The sequence below is a fragment of the Garra rufa genome, chromosome 1 (genome assembly GCF_049309525.1).
Source record: "Garra rufa chromosome 1, GarRuf1.0, whole genome shotgun sequence".
In the NCBI taxonomy this organism is placed as follows: Eukaryota; Metazoa; Chordata; class Actinopteri; order Cypriniformes; family Cyprinidae; genus Garra; species Garra rufa.
The window spans coordinates 31,947,584-31,969,171 of NC_133361.1; the positions used below are offsets into that span (position 1 = coordinate 31,947,584).

The 21,588-nt window shown below is 37.8% G+C and overlaps 1 protein-coding gene across 2 annotated transcripts in view; it reads left to right on the forward strand.

The window, feature by feature from the left end:
• Positions 1 to 21,588, forward strand: part of sdk1a (sidekick cell adhesion molecule 1a) — a 452,163-nt gene that overhangs the window by 327,423 nt on the left and 103,152 nt on the right. For both annotated transcript variants that reach the window (XM_073838832.1, XM_073838837.1), the window contains exons 15-19: positions 4,428 to 4,575; positions 11,430 to 11,570; positions 14,934 to 15,115; positions 20,207 to 20,322; positions 20,412 to 20,607. In XM_073838832.1, coding sequence (XP_073694933.1) covers positions 4,428 to 4,575; positions 11,430 to 11,570; positions 14,934 to 15,115; positions 20,207 to 20,322; positions 20,412 to 20,607 — 783 coding nt within the window. The remainder of the gene's footprint in view (positions 1 to 4,427; positions 4,576 to 11,429; positions 11,571 to 14,933; positions 15,116 to 20,206; positions 20,323 to 20,411; positions 20,608 to 21,588) is intronic.

Below are 21,588 nucleotides of genomic sequence, written 5' to 3' on the forward strand. Positions count from 1 at the left end.
AAGTTAAGTAGTAGACCATCCGGGAATCTTTGGAATACGTTTTTAAACATACTACGATTTGGGACATACTAATTCTATTTTCAAATACTATTTAGGACGGATAGTATGCGAATTGGGACGCAGCAACAGTCTCTAACTTCCGCCAATACAGATTAACGGTTTGATGACATCACCCTGCACTTCAGCTTCTCATCAAACTTTCTGTCCAATCAAATGCTCTCTACAATCCGAAGTGTCCCGCCCCTACACTATAAATAGACACTGAAGCTGTGGCTGCAATCTGTCACATAATTAGTAATTTCTGTGTTTTGAATGGCATTTAGTGCACTATATAGGGGATAGGGAACGATTCAGTAAGTGTAAATATGCTTTCGATTGGTGCAAATGAAGTCTGGTTAGACACTGTGTTACGCGAACGCCACAACGCACACACATTTGCTCCAGTCACAATACACAATAGCACAGAGGAGGACATATGCACGAAATGACACAGACTGCAAAATTTATCAGACCCATTTGAATTCTACACAGAATGGTATATTTTTTCACGATATGGACGAGAAACTCGGTATTAGAAACAGCGCTGATGACTAGAACAGATAACAGCAATTCTATTCACCAATATATTACACACTTTTAATACTACACATCCTCAGCATGATTATGATCACAGTTTTACTTTAGTAACAGTTTCATGTTGAATCTGAAGGGGGGATCTATTAGACTGTGGATGTCATAAGCTATCAAATGCGGCTTGACCACTGATCTGTATAATCTATTATATCAGTGGGCTTGACTGAGCTCAACGGATCTGGCCTGAGATGATATACATGAAATGCTACTACTTCATCACAGAATAACGCTGCATGTTTCAAGGCACTTCGGTTGACCTTTAAACAATATTGTTTAAAACATAACAAAATCATATACTGTCAGTTAACAACCTTGTAGGTCACAGTAGGTCCATCTTTAGAGGTTTATTTTAAGTTGTTTTTTAAAATCAGGTCTCCTACTGAGAAAATGAATGGGATTTTTCCTATCTGGAGCCCCACTGATGCACTGTAAATGGCAGAAATAGTATGAGAGTAGAATGCAAGTATGGTAGTCTGAATTCAGCTTCTTACATCCAGTAAAAATCACATTCCCACCACTTTAATCAAAAGACGCTTGAGCCAAAAGTGGCTCGGAAAAGCGATATAGCTGAATAAGGTGTCCAAATACTTTTTGGGATCACTGTATAACCATTGGCTCAGTATTTTAAGTGAATTCCACTTGGTAATAGAGCCGAACTCGGCAGTGTTAAAGAATCTACTGATCTCTGTGCCTCATTCACAGCTACCCACAATGCATCTGAATGTTCAGCCAGTCCATACCAATGTATCTACAGTGAATGCTACATGTATGAGTTGATCTCAGCTACTGTCACCCAGTGGTGTAAATGTCTGTGGTATTACAGAACCAGAAAAAAAAACACCCAAGTAGATTGATCTTGTAGGGCTGGAAGAGGACAGTGAGGAATGTGTTGGAGTGGAAGTGAAGATTACTGGTGCAGGGTGTGATATGGCCGGGAAGTCCCATTAGAAACACCTTTCAGAGAAAGGGAGAAAAACCTGCTCTCTCTCCTAAACTAATTTTTTTTTTTTTGTTCTCAAAAACCCTATAATTTCAGGTGCACTCTGTAATTTTCTTCCTCATTAGAATGATCTGACACAGAAAGCAATGAGTCGTACTTATCTTGAGAATCAAGAGATATTTATTCATGAAAGGATTGTTGTAATATCTTTGATCTAAATTTCATCTCATTGGAGTCTGTTATATAATTTCTGAAGCTACATGGGCTGGTCATTAAGTGCTATTAAGTAATAATGGCCAGCTTGAATGCTGTGAGGAGTCCAGACTCAAGCATGTTATGTAATTATGAGTGGATGACTAATTTGAGTAAAAAAATATCTTGACAAGTATCATGTGATTATGCTTGATTATGCAAATGGTGTAATTTTATCTATGCCACCATGTCTTTAAAAGACAGAAAACAGGGTTTGGTACCACTGTATAATTACTTTCATTAATAACATTTCGAGAAGTGATTACGCTTAACAGAACTTTAGTTAAAGGGGCCTTAATCATGAAAAAGGCCTATGAAAAAAAGCCTTGAAAAAAGTATGCATCACAATTTGCTCAAAAATATTAATCAGCACAACTGTTTTCAAAAGTGATTATAAGAAATATTTGAGCAGCAAATCAGCATCTTAGAATGATTTCTAAAGGATCATTTGACACTAAAGACGAGTAATGATGCTGAAAATTCAGCTTTGACATCACACAAATAAATTACATTTTAAAATGTATTCAAAAACACTTACTAACAGTTTTACTGTTTATACTGTATTTTTGATCAAATAAATGCAGTCTTGGTGTGCAAGGCTTGGTGTGTTGGTATACAGTGAGGGGAAAATTATTTGATCCACTGTTTATTTTTTTACGTTGGCCCACTGACAAAGAAATAATCAGTCTATAATTTTAATGGTAGGTTTATTTAAATGGTGAGAGACAGAATAACAACAAAACAATACAGAAAAATGCACTTCAAAAAAGTAATAAATTGATTTGGATTTTAATGAGTGAAATAAGTATTTGATCCCCTATCAATCAGCAAGATTTCTGGCTCCCAGGTGTTTTTTTAACAGGTAAGGAGCTGAGATTAGGAGCACTCTCTTAAAAGGAGTGCTTCTAATCTCAGTTTGTTACCTGTATAAAAGACACCTTTCCACAGAAGCAATCAGTCAGACAAGATTGTAGACCTACACAAGGCTGGAATGGGCTACAAGACCATCCCCAAGCAGCTTGGTGAGAAGGTGAGATTATCAGTTGGGGCAATTATTCGCAAATGGAAGAAACAACTGTCAATCTCCCTCTGTCTAGGGCTCCATGCAAGATCTCACCTTGTGGAGTTTCAATGATCATGAGAACTGTGAGGAATCAGCCCAGTACTACACGGGAGGATCTTGTCGATGATCTCAAGGCAGCTGGGACCATAGTCACCAACAAAGCAATTGGTGACACACTACGCCGTGAAGGACTCAAATCCTGCAGTGCCCGCAAGGTCCCCCAGCTCAAGAAAGCACATGTACAGGCCCATCTGAAGTTTGCAAATGAACATCTGAATGATTCAGAGGAGAGCTAGGTGAAAGTGTTGTGGTCAGATGAGACCAAAATCGTTCTCTTTGGCATTAACTCAACTCACCAAGTTTGGAGGAGGAAGAATGCTGCCTATGACCCCAAGAACACCATCCCCACCATTAAACATGGAGGTGGAAACAATATGTTTTGGGGGTGTTTTTCTGCTAAGGGGACAGGACAACTGCACCGCATCAAAGGGACGATAGACAGGGCCATGTACCGTCAAATCTTGGGTGATAACCTCCTTCCCTCAGTCAGGGATTGGTATTCCAGCATGACAATGACCCAAAACACACAGCCAAGGCAACAAAGTATTGGTTCAAGAAGAAGCCTATTAAGGTCCTGGAGTGGCCTAGCCAATCTCGAAAATCTGTAGAGGGAGCTGAAGGTTTGAGTTGCCAAAAAGGGTCTGCAAAGAGGAGTGGGACAAAATCCTTCCTGAGATGGGTGCAAAACTGGTGGTCAACTCCAAGAAATGTCTGACCTCTGTAATTGCCAACAAGGGTTTTGCCACCAAGTGCTAAGTCATGTTTTGCAAATGAATTTATAACTTTTTGGAAATGTGTTTTTCTGGATTTTTTTTTTTTTTTTTGTTATTATTCTGTCTCTCACTGTTCAAATAAACCTACCATTAAAATTATAGACTGATCATTTCTTTGTCAGTGGGCAAATGTAAAAAAAAATCAGCAGGGGATCAAATAATTGTTTCTCTCACTGTATGTTTTAAATCAGGGGTCCCCAAACTTTTTTCTGAGAGGGCCACATAATTTTCTTTTCCGTTTATAAAAGAAAATTCCATGGGCCGGACTGACTACTAGTATTATTATTATTTTATTATGATTTTACCTGTATTTATTAAGTCTTTGGTTCTTTTAATTGTGATGATTTGGCTTACATTTAACAAAAACCCACCAATTCACCATCTCAACAAATTAGAATATGGTGACATGCCAAATCAGATTATCAACTTAAAACAACTGCAAAGGTTTCCTGAGCCTTCAAAAATTTACTAGGGGAAGACTGCTGATCTGACAGTTGTCCAGAAGACAATCATTGACACCTTTCACAAGGAGGGTAAGCCACAAACATTCATTGCCAAAGAAGCTGGCAATTTTCAAAATATGTCTCTCGCATTGTTCAGAGGGCCGGTCCAAATGTGGGGGCGGGCCGCATTCGGCCCCCGGGCCTTAGTTTGGGGACCCCTGTTTTAAATAGTTAGAAATGTTCTGCTCTTCTTTGTATGCCAGATTCTCCCTGGAGAGTGTATTTGCCTGATGTGGACCCCACTGTGACCGGAGCCATGGTGAAGGGCCTCACTCCGGCTCGTTCGTACCAGTTCAGGGTCTGCGCGGTCAATCAAGTGGGCAAGGGACAATACAGCACCGAAACCAACAGGTAGGAAGCCATGGTTGTCAGCAGCTGCTTATTCTCATGTTGTCCGCCCATCATTGCACCATTCAGTTTTTCACACTCAAGCTTGGTCAGTAACAGGCTTATTATGTGCCATCACACCACGGTCTGCTGCCGCCCATCAGGTTTGTCATTGTTTAAGTGTGTGTTCTGTCACTGATCCTCCACCCACAGTTCTCAGTGTGTCCTGCTGCGGCTGAAATCACAACACCGTAGGTTTTCTTTCTCAGGTCGTGAGTGGCAGGCCTCTGCTCTCACCTCTCGCTCTAATCAGACCCCCTAGCATCTTGCTTTCGCAGGCCTGCCGCTGTGGGCGGTAGACACCTCTTTCCCAGCAGCTCCTCAGAGTTTTATCTGCTCTTGACGTGGCAAAACATGCCATTTCTGTTCCAGGTGAAAAGAAGGTGGTGTCGTCTCTCACCCGCAGCAGCAATGTCTCACTTTAAAATTAATCGTTAAGTGTTGAAGACGGCTTTTCAGAGATATACAGCTGCTTCAACCTCTTCCTCAATGCTGAATTAGCTATAGTAAACAGGTGGGTGAGAGCAAGAAAAAGTTGAAAAGACTTTTCCATTTCAATAGAACGATCAAGGTAACTATGCATCTGCCTTTGCAATGGAAAAAGACGTTCCTTTTACACTCGTGTGAATAATGAAAGCGTTCTAGTAAATGCAAAGAGCTGTTAATGAGCAACCGATTTAAAGGAAACTGTGCAATCAGCGTGAGTCAGTCGGGTACGTAGAGCAATAATATCATCTCTCTGCAGACTTCACATCCATTCTCACATCCCACCGCTGATTTCTGGCTTTTCTCACCACCTGCTCTTCCAAAATAGTGCTATCGTGTTGCTATGCCTCTCCAGGCAAAGTGTATATTGAACTTTTTGACTTTTGAGCCCACTCTATAAATGTAATATTTGTTAGTTTGTCTTTGAAAAATATTTGTGTCGTCTAGGTTAATGTGGAGCACAATCTGATGAGAGAACACATTATACTTTAAAGACCTACTGTAGGTTCTTAACTCTTGTTTAACCTCAATTAATGCATAACTGTTTCAGACGTGCTCACATTACACATTTAAGGGCTTTATTTGGTAAATTATATTCAAGTGCAGGAAGCTAAAAGCAATTCATAACCTGCCGTTTTGCTATCATATCACCATGAGTAGTTTGATCAGGACTGCTTGTTGTTGCCGTTTCTTTCTTTTTTTTTTTCTAGCTTTTGCATGAATTCCTATGAAGAGAAGTTTACAGATTCAGCCAAAAATGAAAATTCTGTCATTAATTACCCTCATTTCATTCCAAACCCGTAAGACCTTCGTTCATCTTCGGAACACAAATTAAGATATGTTTGATGAAATCTGAGAGCTGTCTGACTCTGCATAGAGAACAACACAACAACCACATTCAAGGCCCAGAAAGTTAGTAAGGACATCGTTAATGGTTCAACCAATGTGTCTTGGTACTATCGTGAATGCTTGCCGAAGACTGACACGGAAGAGAAGAAACTGATAAAAACGGTAGATTCTTTGCACATAACAAATATTCTTGTAGCTTCATAACATTGCGGTTGAGCCTCTGATGTTACATGGACTATTTTAATAATGTCCTTACTACCTTTCTGGGTCTTAAACATGTCAATTGCATTGCTGTCAAGGTGATAAATATCTTAATTTGTTATATTTATAGATATTTGTAATATCATTAATCTATATTTTTTGAAAGCGAGAATCTGATTTCATGACTGCTTACATTACTCTGTATGTTAAAAAAAGGCTGCATATAGTTGTTTCCAATTTTCCATTATACTTTCAAATTTAAACTGCAAATGTAATTGAATTTGAATGGAATGCTCATTGCTCACAGATGTTTCAGTTAAGTACCTGTATTAACTGAGCTTTGGTTGTTTGTGCTGCACATCTGTGTCATTAGCATGTTGATGTCAGGCAGACAGAAGAAGTTCCATGAAGTCTCTTGCTGATTAACTCATAAAGAAAAAAAAAAAAAAATTCAGATACAATATGTGACCCTGGACCACAAAATCAGTCATAACGGTCAATATTTCGAAATTGAGATTTTTACATATAACCGAAAAGCTAAATAAGATTTTCATTGATGTATGGTTTATTAGGATGGGACACTATTTGGCCAAGATACAACTATTTAAAAATCTGGAATCTGTTGTCTAAATGAAGTTCTTAGCAATGAATATCACTAATTGAAAATCAAGTTTTGATATATTTACGGTAGGAATAAAATATTTTCATGGAACATATATCTTTACTTATTACCATAATAATTTTTGGCATTAAAGAAAAATCAATAATTTTGACCCTTACAATGTATTTTTGGCTCTTGCTACAAATATACCCATGCTAAAGACTGGTTTTATGGTCCAGGGTCACATATGCATTAAAGGTTGTATCAGCGATTCTAGGCTGAAACATAAAGTGTCACTTTCAGCTGACCTTTCTAAACGATCCGCTCGCTGCCTGCCCCATAAATTGTCTGTAAAAAAAACGCGTCTCTGTGGTCAGCCTAGGGTCCGAGATATGCCAAAAAATCAATCGGTGCTACCAACCATTCCACAGCAAAACAAACAGTGTTCCAACCAATCACCGTCAGGGTGACTGGTGCAGGGATGTGAGGGAGGCAGAGCGAAAGTCCACAACACCAAACCCCTGACGCTGATTGGTTGGAACACTGTTTGTTTTGCTGTGGAATGGTTGGTAGCACCGATTGTTTTTTTGGCATATCTCGGACCCTAGGCTGACCACAGAGACGCATTTTTTTACAGACAATTTATGGGGCAGGCAGCGAGCGGATCGTGAAGAAAGGTCAGCTGAAAGTGACACTTTATGTTTCAATCTTGAAATCGCTGATACAACCTTTAAGATAAAAGAAAGCAAAAACTTCCGTTTCATTAGCCACTCTAGGGAAATAACAAAAAGAATTACAACGTGCAGTAAACAGTAAAACTGTTTGCACTACAAACAAAAGTGCTCATAATTAATAGCCTGGCTATCGCCAGACCACGTTATGACTTCGTCATGATTCGTGGTCTGGGAACCACATGTTCATTTTCTCGTATTTGAGGCGTGGTTTACGAATGCCCAGAGCCGTTTATTGGGCGATACGAATGTCTATCAAATGCGCCTGTGCGTAGCTCATAGCCAATCGTTTCAATTATACCGGATGACGTATGTAGAGCGAACGCCAAAAGTTGCTCTTTTTTCAAAATAAACTTGCGTTCTAAACTACTTAGAACACTATACACCGTGTCTACACCGGACGCGACAGTTGCCGCGCCGCAACAGCTAAAGTCTGTCTACACTGGACGCGACAAGGCGACCGTTGCAAATCATTTAAACTTTGTGTGAGCACGTCATAAATAGAACGCGGCAGCAGATTACTGTCGGGCCGCGTCGCGCCGCATTCAGTGTAGACAGCATAATAGGTTCTAATGTCATTTGTCGCGACTGGTCACACCGCTCGCGTCCGGTGTAGACACGAAAGATAACTTCGCGTCTGCTGCCATGCTGGATCCATAGTAACAAACTGCTTCGGTGAGTCGCATAGAATACGTCATCGTCTTGCTGCTCCCTCCCCGTTCTGTGATTGGTTCCCTATCTTAGGTGAAAATTAGGTCCATGGTTTCCAGACTGACTAGCAGCGTGAATAAAATCGCGCTGCGCAAGGCAGGATGGGGAAACCCAGGCTACATAATTAAGATAATACATTGAAATAATATGATGCAGACCAATTTTCATTATCAAGCTGCAAAATAAGCCATTCTGTAAAGCTAAAATAGCTGGACGCGGATGAGAACATAAGCTAAACCTATAACATTTACAAATGGCCATGCTCCCTCTTACGCTAAGAAAAAGGTGGATATGGAGGGCTGTTGACACTCTTTAGAGCAAAGCTGCTTCCTGAGGGACAGAGTTAAAACAGAAAGGGGAGCTTGAAGGGCCCCATCAGTCTTCTCCTCCATGCATGCCTCCTCGCTGTGACAGACATCTGTCCATTTTGGGCTTATTAAGCAGAGGGAGTAGAGTTGACAAGCTCACAGAAACACAGAAGTGCAGCTCTCTCATAATGAGCCATCACCTTCCCACACCAACTCCTATTTATCTGCCACTTTTTTTGGCAGAGCTTGGCAAAATGTGTGATTATTCCATTCAATCACAAACTAGAAAAGTGCAACATATGATTTTTGTTGCTACTGAGCTCATTAATAATTAATTGATCTCATGTATCATACCGATTATTGACTTACAGGTCATCCGGTTGGACCCTGTTAGCACCATTATTTTGTATGCATTTTTGTAACTCTAAAAAAGTCACAATCTTGTTTATTCAACAAATGGTCAGTGAAAGTGAAAATCTAAACTACTGATGTAAATATTAAATAAGCTTCAAAATTACATAAGATTTATCTGATTTAAAATGTCCTAAACAGTTAAACTGCCTCCTGTTCTTCTAAAAAATCTTTCAGTTCCCACAAATTCTTTGGTTTTTCAGCATTTTTGTGTATTTGAACTCTTTCCAACAACTGTATGTTGACTGTATGATTTTGAGTTCCATCTTTTCACACTGATGACAACTGAGGGACTCATTACAGAAGGTTCAAACACTCACTGTTAAAAACAATGCATTAGGGGCCAGGGGTGTAAACTTTGGAATAAAATGTACATTTGTCTTTTTTTGTGAAATATCATATTGTTTTCATTTAGTACTGCCCCTGCTACAGAAGATACTTACATGTTTTCGAGAAGACAAAATAAATTTACCCTGATCTTCAAATTCTAAAAGATTTCACCCCTGGCTCTTACTTCATTGTGTTTCCTACTGTAGAATCAGTGAGCATTTGAACCTTCTGTAATAGTTGCATATGAGTCACTCAGTGTGAAAAGATGGATCTCAAAATTATACAGTCATTGTTGGAAAGGGTTCAAACATAAAGAAATGCTGAAAAAGCAAAGACTTTGTGGGAACTGAAGGATTTTTCTAAAGAACAGCTGGCAGTTTAATTGTTCAGGACAAACAAGTGATACATGAACAACTATTACTAAAAAAAACATAGTATTAAGAATAAAAGTGTACGTAAACTTTTGAACAGGGTAATTTTTATAAATTCAGATATTATTTTCTCTTAAACCTCTTAAATGGAGCAAACCAAAATGACCCTTTTAAGGGAGGTGGTGTGAAACATAGACAATTGCCAGCAGCATTTCATGCTGGTTTAGTTTTATGTTAGAAAATGGTTTGTCTAGTTCTCAGAAAAACAAAACAATGCCTCTAATGCCCTTAAAAAGGTCATAGGGCACCATAAGTGTACTGTATTTGTGAAAAGTGCTAGGCACTTTCCTTGTGCTGTTTATGTTCAGAAGCAGATGTTTAATAGCTGGTGGCACAGTGCAAGTGTGTAAAACAAATGTGTAAATACCGCATGGCTATGGCGAAAAAAAAAAAAAGCTCTGTTTCAGCGACGAGTGAGCAGTCTTTCCTTACGGCCATCATTAGGCAGATTTACAGAGCACTGTCTGAGAAAAGCTCATGATATTGGTTATAGAGGGCATTAATTATGAAATAGACTTCTGGGAAGAAATAACAAAGTGTGGTCAGAGGTTTAAGAAGACTGTGACAATAAATCTGAAAGGACCCAATGATCCTATTAAACTTTAATGCAGATTTAACTGTCCATTAGCATGAAACGCAAAGGGCAGGATGAATCTATGGGCATTATTAAGCATTCAACACTGATTCATTTTTAAACTTTGTTAATTAGGGAAATGCGCTTCTGTAGGTGGAATGAACCGAGCATTGCTCACCAAATATCATTTATGTGTGCTAGCAAAACTAGCCTTTAGAGACCGGCCATTATGACATATTCGACATTACCAATGTTCACAGAGCCTACAAAATCATTAGCATTTCCCACAGAAATTGTCTAGTATTTCATTACAAATCTGTTGTATAAAGATCTAGTAAGGAGGGACTAACAGGGTATTTTGTAAGCAAATGTTGTAAAGCATTATCCCATGTTGCGAACGGCAGTCCCAGCATGAATAAAAGACTCAGAGTAATACATAGTGTCGATATGAATGCATGTGTTTGATTTCAATACATCGACATCAACAGGACTTCCAATGTCTTTCTTCCCGACTCAGAGATTTTTCAGAGAGAAATGTGTTGAGGTCCGTCTGCACTTTGATGTTTGCCCAGAGCCTTTGCATTTTTTAAAACCTCACAAAGTCTCAGTCAACAAATGAGAATTGAGACCCTTTAATAAACTAAAATATAAACTCCAGAAACTGGGAAAAAAATGTTCTGTCCTCATAGGATTGAACAGAAGTAGTGCTGTTTAGTGCATTCCTCCTTTGAAAAGGGTACAGGTATTTACCACAGAGTTAAAAAGCGCTCACACTGGGGACAAATCCTTCAGCAGACATGCACAGCATACTGTGGCCCGCTACAGTATACAACAAACCATGAGATGCTCTTATCTTTAAAAATGCTTGGTCTATTTGTAATTCGAAAGCTTGAAATTTCAATGAAGCGCTTAGCTTGAAAGTGCTGAGCCAACGAACGTAATCTTGTATGGCTGTGAATGTGCCCAAGCCAGTTGCCACGTAAGCAGCAACCTCCAAAATCAAAGCATTGAGGTTGTTTAAACACAGAGAGACTTTTTCAAGAATGCACATGAGAGCTTTTGATGGAGTAGGCGGATGTGACACAGTGCATCAGGTTGGAAAATGGACTTGTGACCAGAGGGTTATACTTACACGGCTCGCAAGTGTGTACCTGTGCTAGTAATGCTCTTACGCTTTCTCCCCAGATTGATGCTGAGAGAGGAACCGCCCAGCGCTCCACCCAAGAACATCGTAGCCAGCGGCAGAACCAACCAGTCCATTATGGTGCAGTGGCAGCCGCCTCCAGAGCCTCAGCTCAATGGAGTCTTGAGAGGCTACGTCCTCAGGTAAGACATGCACAAATAATTTCACAGACAGAAGTTGACTGATGAAATGTGCCGAAATATAACTCTGGGTACTTCCATAGAACTGTGGCTTCAGTCCAAGATTCTCTATTGAGTCATTTTTTCCCACTCAATGGTCATTTTAGACTGTTTTTCTGCTATAACTGAAAATGTAAATTGTTTTAGCTATCCAACAAAGTAGCACTTGCTCAACCAATACACTGCAAAAAAATGCGTTTCTTACTTAGATTTTTTGTCTTGTTTCCAGCCAAAATATCTAAAACTCACTTGATTTTGACTTATTTTTTTCTGAAAATAAGACAAAATGTTTTGCTTCTCTAGAAAATCCTTCTTGATTTAAGAAGTTTTACATATTTTGGCTGAAAACAAGACAAAAAATCCAGAAAAAGATTTTTTTGCAGTGTATAGTGTGACTTTGGTGTGGGACCATCTGGTTCTGTGACCAGTGAAAGTATTTGGGAAAACGTTGTAAAAACATTATTTGGTAACACTTAACAATAAGGTCTTATAGCTTAAAGTTAGTTAATACATTAACTATCAATGAGCAATACATTTGTTACAGTATTTACTAATCTCAGTTAATGTTAGTTAGTAATAGTTAACAGATACAACTTTTGATTTTAGTAATGTATTATTAAGTGTTACAATGAACATTAAAGGGATAGTTGACATATGATTAATGACTTTCTTCTTTCCAAAAAAATCCAATCAAAGTTAAATTAAAAAAGGTCCTGGCTCTTCCAAGCTTTAAGTGAATGGCTGTTGAGATTTTGAAGTCCAATAAAGTGCATCTATCCATCAGAAAAAGTACTCAACATGGCTCCAGGGGGTTAATAAAGGCTGAAGCAATTCAATGCATTTGTGTAAGAAAAATATCCATATTTAAAACTTTAAAAAACATCTCTAGCTTTTTAATGAGAGAGTGACGTTCCAGCAGATGCCGTTGGCTTATATCGAAATTCGAAGACATTTTTCTTTACAAATTCTCGTTTTGTACTTCTAATTTGTGACTGATTTTTGTTTTGCTCTGTCCTCTGTGCTTCCATGTTTGTCACTTCCGTTCATCTCGCATTCACCTGCGTCCTACATTATCCGCTAGAACTTGAATGGGCGTACGACAGTTAGGTTTTGCAGTTTTAAATATGGATATTTTTCTTACAAAATGCAGCATTAATAACCCCCTGGAGTCATGTGGAGTACTTTTTATGATGAATGGACGCACTTCATTTTGCCTCAACAGCTATTCACTGCCATTATGAAGCTTGAAAGAGCCATGTTTCTTTTTTTTTAAATATAACTCAGACTGTATTCGTCTGAAAAAAGAAAGTCATATATACCTATCATGGTAAATCATAGGTAATTTTCATTTTTTTTATTGAACTATCCTTTTAACCAAGATTAATTAATGCTTTAGAAGAATTTTGGTGACAGTTTATTTTGTCTCTTAACTAGTTGTTTATTAGTATGCATATTACTAGAATATTAGCCATTAATTAGTAATAATTAAGCACAAATTAATGCCTTATTCTACATTCCTAATCCTACCCAATACCTAAACTTAACAACTACCTTACAAACTATTAATAAGCAGCAAATTAGAAATTTACTGAGGGAAAAGTTGTAGTTAATAGTGAATAAGTGTTACCTATTCTAAAGTGTTACCAGAATTTTTTAATTGTTAGTTTGTGTTAATTAATGTACAGTAGTTGTCTTATGTTAACAAATGGAACCTTATAAGCGTTACCATTAGTTTTGTATTTTAATTTTAAAAGATAAGCTTATTTTGGGGCCAGCAATGTCAATTCCGATTGCATTTGTCATCCCATCTAGATAATGGAGTTGACCTTAGTGCTGTCACTTTCCCTGCTGTTTTAGTACTGTTGTAGCCAAGCACATTTACAAGCAAACTGATTTAAAAAGAGCATTTGACTCGATGTGATAGTTAATCTAGTCAGGCTGTAGTCAAGTTTTTGGCCAACATAACACTATATGTCTTTAACTACAAATTGTTACACCAAGCTGACCACTGGCCAATGTCAGCCTAGTTTTTGTAGTTTGTTTCACACAGCCTTTTTGTCTGATTGAGCATATTGAATTGCCGTCAGAGCCCATCAGCAAGAAAATGACAAAGCTCAAGAGGCTTTGTTTACAGTTTGTATATCTGCAGCCTTAACTTTTCTGGTTTTCCTGATGAGTATAGACTACTGTTACGTGCTGGTTGTTGCTATTTCCTTTCACAGAGGTGCAAAATGTGCAAGTTAGCATTGACTGCAGTCATTGAGGTGTGTTAAAGCACAACTCTTTGGCCCAGATAGTCTTTCATCCTCACTAGTTCTTATGTCGGGTTTGTTTGTCTGGGCCTCTCAAAAGATACTGATTTGAGTTTCACAAATCACTTTAATTCTGAGTCTAATATGGCTGAAGTCAAATGTTGATTCAGTAATCCCTCTGACTGATTCAATTCAATGTGACCCTGGACCACAAAACCAGTCATAAGGGTCAATTTTTTGAAATTGAGATTTATACATCATATGAAAGCTGAAGGCTTTAAGATAGGACAATATTTGAATGGAGCATGATCTTTACTTAATATCCTACTGATTTTTGGCATAAAAGAAAAATCAGTAATTTTGACCCATACAATGTATTGTTGGCTATTGCTACAAATATATCTGTGCTACTTAGGACTGGTTTTGTGGTCTAGGGTCACATATAAGAATGTTTTCTAAGGACTTTCTAAGGATTTTCTAAAAACTGAAAATTCAGCTTTACGTTTGAAAAATATATTCAAATAGAAACCAGTTATTTAAATTGTAATAACACTTTACAAAAATACAGTTTTTACTGTAATTTTAATCAAATAAATCCAGCCTTAGTGAGCATAAGATGCATCATAATTGTTGTAAACTTTTGAAGGGTAGCATATGTTGTTTATGCTTAGCCAGCAAAGACAAACACAGTTAAACATCATATTTGTATTTGCTTTGTTTCAGGGTATCCAGTCTAAAATTGTATCATCTTATTTTGATTTATTATACTTATTTTACACCCAACAGAGAAGATCAACCAGTTAAATTACACTCATTTCTCTTACATAGCAAGAGCTTGGATGCATTTCATTAGCAGTGTTTGACCACTCTTATCCTCCTCGATGAATGTGTTGTGAATATTTATGCAGTTTTAATAGCATTCTCCCCGTCGGTGGCATATTTTACACAATTTCTGCACTGGAAGAGAGCTAGTGTGTACCTAATAATTATACAGCCTGAGAGACTTCTAACGGCACGCTGACCTGGAAGAAAATCGTTGTCGCTCACTGTTTGGCCATCGATTGCCCTGATGCAGGTACCGGCTCGCCGGGCTCCCTGGAGAGTACCAGCAGAAGAACATCACCAGCCCCGAGATCAACTACTGCCTGATCACAGAGCTCATCATCTGGACCCAGTATGAGATTCAGGTGGCCGCGTACACCGGGGCAGGCCTGGGCGTCTTCAGTCAGCCTGTCACTGAGTACACGCTGCAGGGAGGTGAGACCTTGTTTCTCTGTCACATTCTCAGTTTTTTTTCAGGTTACCTAACAGTTGCCGCTTCTATCAGCCTCTGTGTTTTCATCTATTCCTTTTCATCAGCGGAGGCAGGAAGCGTGCTGGTTTGAACCGGTTGATGCAGTACTTGTTTACATGCCACGCTGAGGTCAACTTAGCCCCCATTTTAGAGCCCTCTTCTCAAACGGCTAACTTCCATGCTAATCCTCTTCAAAACAATTATGTCAATTATGTACGAGGCCGCTTTTCTCTTCAGATGAGAAGAATCCATCTCAGAGTCTTCTCATTTGGACATTTTGGATGATTATCTGGGGAGCGGCAAATGTATCGACTCCGCTTTGAGAGGCTTCTTCTGTCTAATTATTTTAAATAGACATACTATAAACACAGTCTGTCAAGCAGTTGAATGGTATTGATGCAGCTCCGCCGAACACACTCACAATTAGCAACCTTGACGACATTACAAATCCTAAGAGAGAGACAATGTTATATTAACTTCCTGCAGTTGCTTGAATAATTTGCAAAAATAAGGCTGTCAGTTTGAACATTTAATTATTAGCATAAATCATTTATAAATGTGTCACATTTAATTCATGCCTCCTAACCCGTATGTTACTACAGGTAAAGTTTGGGGTCAGTACAATTAAAACTGATCTAATTAATTCATTCTATTACATTAAACAAAAGTGCTAAAATGTAACAAAAGATTTCTATTTCAAACAAAATGCTGTTCTTTTTGACTTTCTATCCATCAAAGAATATTACAAATAATAAACTGATTTCAACTTTGATGATAATAAGAAATGTCTTTGCCATCGCAAGAATAAATTACATTTTGAAATATATTATAATAGAAAACAGTTATTTTAAGTTGTAATATTTCAAAATATAGCTGTTTTACTATATTTTTGATCAATTAAATGCAGCTTTGGTGAGCATAAGAGATTTCTTTCAAAAAATACATTGGCACACTTTATATTAGGTGGCCTAAACTTTCCTAAACCTAAACTTACTATGTACTTGTATTAAAAAATAAACACAATTTACTAATTGGGTTCATATTGTATTGCAAAACACTTTTGCTGCTGATGAGGTGGGATACGGGTAGGACTGGTTTGGTGGTAAGGGTAGGTCAAAAATTTACAGATAATTTACTCATCCCAGATGTTCATGTCTTTCTTTCTTCAGTCATTTCAGGATTTCTCTCCATAAAGTAGACTTCAATGATGCCCGCCAGTTTGAACTTCCAAAATGCAGTTTAAAGGCAGCTTCAAAAAGCTCTAAACAATCCCAGCCGAGGAAGAATGGTCTATTCTAAAAAAACGATTGGTCATTTTCTAAAATAAATGACAATTGATATAATTTTTAACCTCAAATGCTCATCTTATCTAGTTCTGCGTGAACTCTGTGTATTCTGGTTCAAGACAGTTGAGGGTAAGTCGAAAAACTCCCGTGTCATTTTCTTCTCCAACTTCATTCATTTTCTTCTCCCACATTGCTGTTTTACCTTTTTTTGTAAAGGGCATTTGATCTTCTTTGCATGTTTACTTTGTAAACACTGGGTCGATACTTCTGCAGTGATGTAGGACAATTTTGCAGTTAGAGGAGAAAATGAGATAGGAGTTTTTTGTTGTACCCTAACTGTCTTGAACCGTAATACACATAGTTCACGCAGAGCTAGACAAGATGAGCATTTAAGGTTAAAAAGTATTTAAACTGTCAATTTGTTTAGAAAATGACCAATCGTTTTGCTAGATAAGACCCTTATTCTTGGCTGGGAGTCCTTTGAAGCTGCATTTAAACTGCATTTTGAGAGTTCAAACTCGCACTATAGAAGTCCACTATATGGAGAGAAATCATGAAATGTTTTCCTCAAAAAACTTTGTGACTGAAGAAAGAAAGACATGAACATCTTGGATGACAAGTGGTACATAGTAGTTAAGGGCATCTAATATAAAGTTGGACCAAATATATTACTGACCCCAAAATTTTGAATGGCAGTGTATAATGCTACCTCATGACGAAAACATACCTGTGGGAATTTTTCGCAAATACGTACCAATACATACATATCACTGCAGTTTCCAACAGAAATGAACACAAGAGGCGGTAAAACAGTGAGCACTTATAATCGTTATGATTACAGCTATATATGTTTTGCTTTTTCGAACGTAACAAGCTTGCTCGGTAGCTCAGCCGGCAAGGAATTGGACTTAGGATGCGGAATCCTTGGGTAAGAATCTTGTGAAAAACATGACTCACAATGAAAGAGCTGAAAGTTAACAATTCCAAAAACAAGCTTAATCGGCATGCTTGCGATTGCGTTTTTACGTCACATTCGCTTTTGTTCATACTATCGGGTAGATTAAGGTGTAGTGCAGATGGTATGTTATTTTAAAATGTCACAGAGCATTAAAGTTATAGCAACAATCAACAGAAATTTCAAGTCAGAACTGCGGTGATGCATACAAAACCAACATCTGTTCTAGGGAGAAAATCGAGCACTGTTTAAGCACCACTCAGTGGACATTTTAGATTGAATATGTCACGAAACATACATTGCGTAAGTATTTCACGTCTTGCAAAAAGTTTCCCCAGTTATGTTTTCATCATGAGATCAGGTTGGTGTAATGAGCATTTTATTACTACATTACCTTTATTTTGGGCACTTTTCTTGGTAAATACATGCATTTACTTTGATTAAATGACTGAAATTGATTGATGACTTTACAAACAACACCAGAGCTACATGTTTTATCCAGTGAGGAATCTGAGGTAGGGAATAGTGTCTCTGAAGAGCAGAGATGCCACTGCATAATGAATGTGTTTACACCGCTTTAAGAGAGGCTATAATTGGCAGACTTTTGAAAGATTGTCTTTTGATTCAAAATAAGTCAAAGCTTGACAGGCAACCTGAAAAGATCAGCAGGAGAAGGAAAAAAAAAAAAACTAAGCTCTGTTACCAGGCTTTCATAAATGTGCTTTTTGTATGAATTTTCCTGCCAGGGTTTTTATGAATGTACACAGCCAGTTCCACAAAAATATCTTTGAAAATTTGAAATTCTGTTTTGTGCGTGTCATACAAATACACGCTTTTCAGTTGTGTTATATATATATCAACAAAGGTGTCCATACGAAAAAAAAAAAAAAAAAAGGAGAAGGAGAAAAAGGAAAATGGCAAAAAATCAGGAATCAAATCTCTGTTGTGAAATTGTTTTGTTGTGTTTGGGCTTATATAAGACCTGTCCTTTCATTCGAATGCCTCCTCTCTCGCTTCAGCCCTTTAGAAGGGTACTGGATGTGTAATAGAATGTGAATATCTTTTTTCTTTCATTTATTTTGTCCACGCTACAGCGTGCTACTTTCAGAAAAGGTCAGAAATGTCTCAGGCACGTCTCAGGTGCACCGTGAAGATTGTAAACTGGGCCACTTAATTTAACCGATGAATTTTAATACTGTTGAGATTCTAACGTCCGTCATTTCAGTGGCCGTGGATATTGTCGCTGTACTTCGCATTATAAAAACAAGAGCAAACTTTGTAACCTTGGGCTACTTTTCTTATTGTTATAAAATCTGACAGTGTGACTGTTGTGATTATTGGATTTAAGGCTTACATTTATGCATTAGTACTTTTTCACAAATGAAATTCTGTCATTAATTACCCACCCTCATGTATTTCCAAACCTGTAAGGCATTCGTTCATCTTCAGAACACAAATTGAGATATTTTTGATGAAATCCGAGAGCTTTCTGACCCTGCATAGACAGCAACACAACTGACACATTCAAGGCCCAGAAAGGTAGTAAGGACATTGATAAAATAGTCCATGTGACATCAGTAGTTCAGCCGTAATGTTATGAAGCTATGAGAATACTTTTTGTGTGCAAAGAAAACAAAAATAGCGACTTTATTCAATAATTTCTCCTCGATTTCATCAAAAATATCTGAGAAGGATTTCGAAGATGAATAGAGGTCTTGCATTCGGAACAACGTGAGGGTGAGTGTTTAATGACAGAATTAAATTTTTTTACATTTTCATTCACAATTTGTAGTGTTTTCTGCAATTATTAAGATCTTCTCATATAAAGCTTCCCTCAGTAGATTTAGAAATGTCAGATTCATTGTGATTTTGGCAGTTCACACTGTCATCCACAAGTAGATGCGCATGCGTCACATTTGGAGGGAAAATCAGTTTTGGGATGCATTTAGCTGCAATGTGAATGTAGCTTGTCAGACGTGCTCAGGTGGTGGCCATGGCTGTTTGTCTTGTGCATTCAGCAGTGCTCACTTTTCTTGAGTGCTGTTTGACTCAGAGATGATCACTCAGTATGTAGGTGGAAGCCATGTACATTTAGTCCAACATTGTGGCGATCAACTGTGTCCCACAGCCTGTCAATTTTAAAGCTTTGTTTGCTGAAAGCTTTCCGTTACGTCAGAGATGCAGGTAGTCATTAGAAATGAGCCACTTGAACTGAGACATTACCAGCTTTATCCTTTGTTGAAGGCAGAGCAGAAGTTACAGAAAGATGGATTTTCTTTTCTCAGTGCTCTTTTCAGAAACATAATTTAAAGTCTTTCACCAAGACCAGGAGGAAGAAAACAGAGCCATTTTGGTTCTTTAATGTGATTAATGTAATTTTAAATGATCAATAGCAACTTCCCTGCTGAAAAAACCAGCATATGCTGGTTTTTTCAGCAGGGTTATGTCTTACGCCACAGTAGAATGTTATCCACCTTATTCTTGAATGCAGAAATAAGCCTATGGACAAGACTTCTGGTTTATTAGCCACTATAGGGAAATAACAAGAAGAATAACAGAGTGCAGTAAACATTAAAACTGTTTGCATTAGGAACAAGTGTGTTTATAATTAAGATAATACATTAAAAAAATATGGTAAGACACACCAATTTGCAATATCAAGCAGCAAAACAAGCTGTTTTCTACAGCTACAAACAGCTGGACGCGGATTGGACCGGAAGCAAAACCCATAAAATTTACAAATGGCTGCACCCGCTCTTACAGGAAAAATGCGGTGGATAGGAGTCTAACATACAGTATTTATTTCCCTCTAGTTCCTACAGCGCCCCCGCAGGGTGTGGAGGTCAAGGCGATGAACTCAACCACGATTGAATTTAGCTGGAATCCACCACCTCAACAGTTCATCAATGGCATTAATCAAGGTTACAAGGTAAATCCAATTCTCCTCTACTTGTTTCCATTGAGTACCTGTCTTATACAGGGTATATATTATATGTTTTGGGGTGGTCTGTTCCTCAGCTGATGGCGTGGCCTGAACGATCTCCGGAGGATGTTATCATCGTGACCATCACCCCTGATTATCATGGGACACGTCATCTTGGTTACATGAGCGGTCTAAAAAAGTTCACCTGGTACTTGACGTCAGTGCTGTGTTTCACCACACCAGGGAATGGACCCCGGAGTGTCCCCAAACTGGTGCAGACTCATGAGGACAGTAAGTAATAGACTGTTAGTCTGTCAGTCCATACTCCAGGTCATAAGGTTGTGTTTCTGTCTTTCACAGAATCATATTATTTAATAAAATTGGTGCTCGGGATCTGAATATATTCACACACATAAAGATTTGATTGATTTTATTCGCAAACTGCATTGACTGCTTTAAAATATGAGACATCAATGTTTTAGGAGTTAAGGATACAGAATGCTTATTTTTCTATTTGGGTTTACCTAAATGCTTTATTTTTTATATATATATTAACTTCTTTCCCAAAGCATGGTTAGATGCCAGTGTTTCTTGTCATAGGTATGCAAAGATTTAATTTTAAAAACAGTATCATAGTTATTTAACTGTATCTTATGATTTTAAATCAGTATTTAACCTCAGAACAATCTCAAAGTGAAACGAGGTGCTGAAGTCTGATTTTGTGGTGCCTGTGCTGTAAAATTAAATTATTATAATCTTAATTCAAGTGAAGAAGGATTTTGAAACTCTGACAGTAATCCGTTTTGAGTATTATACTGTGAGGTTGACGCTGCCAGCTTTTAATGCTTCAAACTGAACAGTTTAAAACATTTGTTTGAAATTTAGAAAAGTGATCAAAAAGTAATCAAATGTAATCAGTTACACTTACACTTATTACTGCATTTTAAAAACGTGTAATCTGTAACCTATTACATTTCCAAAGTAACCTTCCCAACACTAGTCACAAAACATGTTACAACCACAATTAAAAATGTAGAAACAATCACATTGCCCCTTGTTCATAAAAAACAAGAATAACAAATGCATAAATCATCTGTGAAAACATTTGTATGTGAATAGCCACTTTTAGTTCAAATTTACTTCAATACAGTGCAAAAGTATTCAAACCCTTTCATTTTGTTTCATGTTTTGTTATGTTGCAGCCTGCTTTACCTTACTTTTTTTCCACATCAATCTACACTCCATACACCATGATGGCAAAGCAAAAAACAG